The sequence below is a fragment of the Dermacentor silvarum genome, chromosome 4 (genome assembly GCF_013339745.2).
Source record: "Dermacentor silvarum isolate Dsil-2018 chromosome 4, BIME_Dsil_1.4, whole genome shotgun sequence".
NCBI classification, from domain to species: domain Eukaryota; kingdom Metazoa; phylum Arthropoda; class Arachnida; order Ixodida; family Ixodidae; genus Dermacentor; species Dermacentor silvarum.
In genome coordinates, this window is record NC_051157.2 from 193,191,584 (window position 1) to 193,196,689 (window position 5,106).

A 5,106-nucleotide genomic window follows, 5' to 3' on the forward strand; every position below is an offset into this window, starting at 1 on the left:
GATGGGGCGGTGAAGTACTGTCGGCGGCTGTTCACGTGGTTTGGCCGTGTGTAAATATGCCTGTTTTGCTGCAGTCTCGGCGCATTTTGCGACACTTCTCTGCCTGTTGGATGCCGTGTGCATTTTGAGGAGTTTACGGCCCGTATCATCAAATTATATTTGGTGATGTAATTGCATTTTTAAGCGCGGTTCATGCTGCGAGAACACGTGCCTTGAATGAGCAAGTCTTCTCGCAAGCGAGTAAAGCTGATGTAGGTGTAAAAATTGTGCTTATGGATGTGGCGCTTTAATGAAAGAAAATAGTGGTAGCATCATTATCTTTCATCCCGAAATAAAGTGCTGGGAGTGCGTAGATATCAAGAGAACGTGCCTTAGATTTATTCCTGCTGTTTTTAAAGTGCACTGATTGGCCTGCGAAATGCTACAATTGCTGATTAGTAGAAATTATTAGTACTAATTGTAACGTCCTGGTCAAAAGAAGAAGAGAAAGTAAAGAGAGAGAAGAAGAAGAAGAGGATCGAATGAAATCAGTAAACAGTTGATCAGTCTCGGATCCTTTATTTTACATTTGGCGCAGCCGACAGGATGTGGATAGAAGTACGAGTTGGTACTACTACAGCGGGACAACCGTACGTCACGTCATACCAAGCCGAAGATGAAGAACAAGTCGAAGTCCAAGAGACAGCGACGTCACCGAGCCTGCTCCAGTTCATCGCAAGTAAGGCTAAAGTCACCGAGGCATATCTCGTCAGCCGAGGTACGTGAAAGATTAATATCAAAATGTCCGACTATGAAAAGCACTTCAGACAGTTATCAAGTAGCAAGCCCTTTCAAAATGATAATAGCCAGGACATTGCTATGCTTATGGAGCGGATGTTGAAAGTGCAGGCGTCTCAAATTGAGCAACATGGACAATTGCTTGCTATGCTAACAGAGACTCTGCGCGCTAACAATGGTCCCAAAGCTGAATTAGTGAAGCCGGACAAGTTCGATGGGACGACGGCGTCGGCAACCACTTGGTTGAAGTTCTTTGAATATGCTTGTGAAAAGAACTGCTGGTTGACGTCACAGGATAAAGTGCGAAATATGAGACTATTTCTTGTACACAATGCCAAGAAATGGTACGAGCTCCGCATAACAGACCATCCGGACGACGCCTGGGATCACTGGAGAGCAAGTTTTATCTCGGCTTTTGATCAGAACCCGGTCGACCGATGGGACAAAGCTATATTTTTCAAACAACGCTCAAGTTCACTAATTGACTATTTCTACGAGAAGAGACGGCTGTTGCTGTTAGCAGATCCTACTTTGCCTGAGTCGTCTATTGTACCGTTAGTCATCCACGGTATGACAAAGGAATGCCAAAGGCAAGTGCAAATAAGGTCGCCTAAGACAGTTGAAGACCTACTGGGGTGTCTTAAGGACGTTTACCACGAAGCCCCTGGGCCCGTTGCGCAGCACAATTCGATCCATCCAGCCAGGGTTCATCCGGATAATACAGCGACAGCAATGACAGCATCTACCAGAAGCGCAGCTTCTGACTATTTCCCTAGCAACCGAGACGTCAAGGAGATAAAAAACGAATAAACGTGGGTGCACAGCCCCACCCGTGTAACCAAAACGAGACTGTCTACTTGATTCGATCAAACGTTTTACAAACGGCACTGCTTATTAACGGAAAAGAAGTAAGTGCCCTAGTCGACACAGGAGCTTCCGTAAGTCTGATTAATCAAACCATGGTAAAAGCAGATGACATGCGACAATGTAACGGTTAAGAGCTACGATGGATCATCTCGAACACTGCACACTTGGACAAGAGTCAGTATACATTTGGCTGGGGAGGACTTCACAGTAGAAGCGCTGGTTATGCGTGATGTCGAATTCTTGTTTATACTGTCAAGACCCGACATGAAGAAGCTACGAATGAACATTTCTTGGAAAGATGAAGTGACTTTAGACTCCCTGGTTTCAAATGTCCAGACACCGCCACAGATGAGGACTGCCAAATGCGCTAATGACACATGGACAATTTTTCCCGAACTTATATGCCTCGATACATATCCACCTGCAGCTTCTGTACCCGAAGTGCCTTTTGAACTCCGCGACACGACTATTGTACGGAAGAGAGCCTACAGGATTTCTCATGAAAAGAAAGTATGGCTGAAACAAGAGCTGCAACAAATGCTCAACGCTGGAATAAGGCCCTCAACGTCACCTTTTGCGTCTCCTATAACTATTGTTCCCAAAGAAGATGGTTCACTGCGACTTTGTACTGATTATCGGCAAATCAACACCCAAACAGAACTGTATCCATTCCCTATGCCTTTGATTGACGACATCATTAATGATACTGGAGGATGCCAATGGTTCTCACGAATCGATTTGTGCAAAGGTTACTGGCAGGTACCTCTCCAGGAAAAATCAAAGAAGTACACGGCATTTATAACACCATTTGATATATATGAATACAACCGTCTGCCATTCGGTTGGAAGAACTCGGGTGCTTGGTTTCAGCGCATGATGAACGGGGTACTTAAAGATGCTACAATTGCTGATTAGTAGAAATCATTAGTACTAATTAATTGAGTAGCTAATAAAATAATTAATAATTCTTTACTACTAATTAGAAACAGCTGAGTAGTAGAGCGCAGCGGACGGCCAGTCCTGCTGGGGCCCTGGACAATGAACTCAAGGGGAGCGCCGCAGGATTTTGCATGCATCAATGAGAACACTTGTTGCGTTCGTAAGTTCCGAAGCCGGTGGACCCGAGCGCCTTAGCCAACGCATAGCTGCACCCGCGTAGAGCTACTTGCGGCGCTCCCGCCATCTGGCGACAAGCCAAGGCACGGAGACAACCGCAATATACGGCCCCTGCGGAGAGTTCTACAACTGAACCTATTCAAGTAACGTTGGACGTACCGACAGGATACAGGAAGGCGATTGTGAAAATAAGAGACAAAACGTAACGCAGCAGCGTAATATCCTAGGTGCGATTACGAGGAGGAAGCGGACTAGGGCAGGCCTGTTTGGAGTGCAGCACGCAACCGGTTGTTTCTTAGAGTAACGAACTGGGTGCCAAGGGTAGAGAAAAACAATAAGGAGGGCAAAATGTGTGTACCGCGATGAGCTCATGAAATAGTAGATACTGGGTAAAGTCCGTGCACTCTTGACTGATGGGTAATTAGAGATCGCTGTGTCGGGCCTTTGACCTGCAGTGCTGATATGAATTACAAAGATGATTATTTAAACATTCTGTAGTTGCTTAACTCGTTTGTGATGGTGCACCTTAAAAATGATGCCTATTAGTAGATATAGAAACTTGTGTCTCAAAAAGCTTAATTCCCTAAACCACGTACAATGAACCATAAGAAAAAAAGTTATACGAAGCGAAAGTAATATTAAGACCAACGTCGTTCACTCGGTCGCATGCGCCCACTCAGGTCGACGGTGGCCAGGCACGAGAGGTCCCACACCGGGGACAGGCCCCACGTGTGCCAAATCTGTCAAAGGGCCTTCGCCCGTTCAGACCAGCTGAACGCGCACCTCAACACGCACACGTCGGAGAGACCGTACAAGTGCGCCGTCTGCGGCCAAGGCTTCGCGAGCACCTCCGGACTGTCGCACCACAGGTTCAAGCACCTGGACGCCACTCAGCATCCGCACCGGTGTAACGAATGCGGAAAGACATTCGCGCGCAAGCACAACCTGACGTCGCACCTGGTGACGCATACGGGCGAAAAGCGCCACGCGTGCTGTGTGTGCGGTCGCCAGTTCGCGCACAGAAGCGGCGCCAGACACCACGAAAGAGTGGTGCACGGAGCTGCGTCGGGATCCCAGCTCATGGCGGCCGACGCACCGAAAAAGCACGCAGGACCTCTCTCCCGCCCGCGCGCGTTGTGACCCCCGCGCCAAAAGCACTGTTGTAGCATGCAAGGTAACCAGGCACTGATTGTTAATGGTCTAGTATACGAAATTAAAAGCACGCTCTCGGCGTAGAAGTGGAAGCCGGCACGTCGGAAAAGACGTGATGCTCAAATCATAACGTTGGGCGAACGAACGTGCTACAAACGTTTTCTCAATAATTGAGCGTTCAGAATACCTTGGTAGTAGAAAAATACAATATTACACTTATCCTTGTCGGTTGTGATCCTGTCCCGTGTATGATGCTTCTAGTACAATAGACAATTCCCAACTAACCCAATCCATCACGCTTCTACGTTCAGAATAGGTTGTTCTCGCGGCCTAGTTGCGTAGCGAGTGATATTTAGGTCAAACTGTTAGCCTAGTAGGCTTCTCGCTTCCAGCATGTGTGCAGTCTCAACAAAATCGATATCACAATTTTTAAGCTTGTCCGGTATTCCGGTAAACGCAGGCGTACTGCGCGTTTTACCGAAGTGGCGGGGGCGCAAAACTTAGCGGTCTACGTGGTGCAGCCACCTCGTGGCGCAAAGCTGAGTGAGACAAACAAGCTAATATTGCAGTAACCAAGTGTATTTCACTTCGCTGCTGGTGTACATTTTCTGCAGTGGTGTAATCGTGTTGCTGCCGAAAATTTACTCCAAGGTCAAACTTAAATACGTTTGGCTACTGCAATATTAGCGGTGTTTGTCTCACTGATCTCTGCGTCACCAGATGGCGAAACCATGCAGACCTCTCAGGTTTACGCCCCCGCCACTCCGGTAAAACTCGCAGTACGCCTCCGTTTACCCCTACACCTGAAATGATGAAACTCTATCTTAACTACTTATTGTGCGTTCTTTGTACGCAGTTTTCTCACAAAGGACTCAACAGATTTATGAATGTTTTATAACGTTTGTTCCTCCCCTGACGTCGAGACTTTTCTAACAATCTTTTGCATTATCCAAAAAGCTCTATATACCGCCCCCGAAGAAGGCGCTTCCAATTTACAGGAGTAAGTGTACATTGACAAGAGAAATTTACAAGAGATACGGACAAATTAACTCTCTCATGCACCCTTTAGTAGCCGATTAAGAAATGTTTTTGTAATTAACTTTTCATTTTCAATTGGCGCTTGTAGTTAATTGCGAGCTGATGAGAACTTAGCTCTTGAAACGTTTAAAAATCTGTTATATAGGGCACGCTGGC

At 46.7% G+C, this 5,106-nt stretch overlaps 1 protein-coding gene across 1 annotated transcript; it reads left to right on the forward strand.

Moving 5' to 3' along the window:
- Nucleotides 1–3,426: 3,426 nt before the first annotated feature.
- LOC119449143 (zinc finger protein 771) lies at nucleotides 3,427–3,900 on the forward strand. The gene has a single exon (XM_037712327.1). The coding sequence runs from the start codon at nucleotides 3,427–3,429 to the stop codon at nucleotides 3,898–3,900; it is 474 nt and encodes a 157-aa protein (XP_037568255.1).
- The last annotated feature ends 1,206 nt before the right edge of the window (nucleotides 3,901–5,106 follow it).

Bases quoted from the DNA above. Each gene is read 5' to 3' on its own strand.
- LOC119449143 (XM_037712327.1), top strand. From the start codon at position 3,427: ATGCGCCCACTCAGGTCGACGGTGGCCAGGCACGAGAGGTCCCACACC.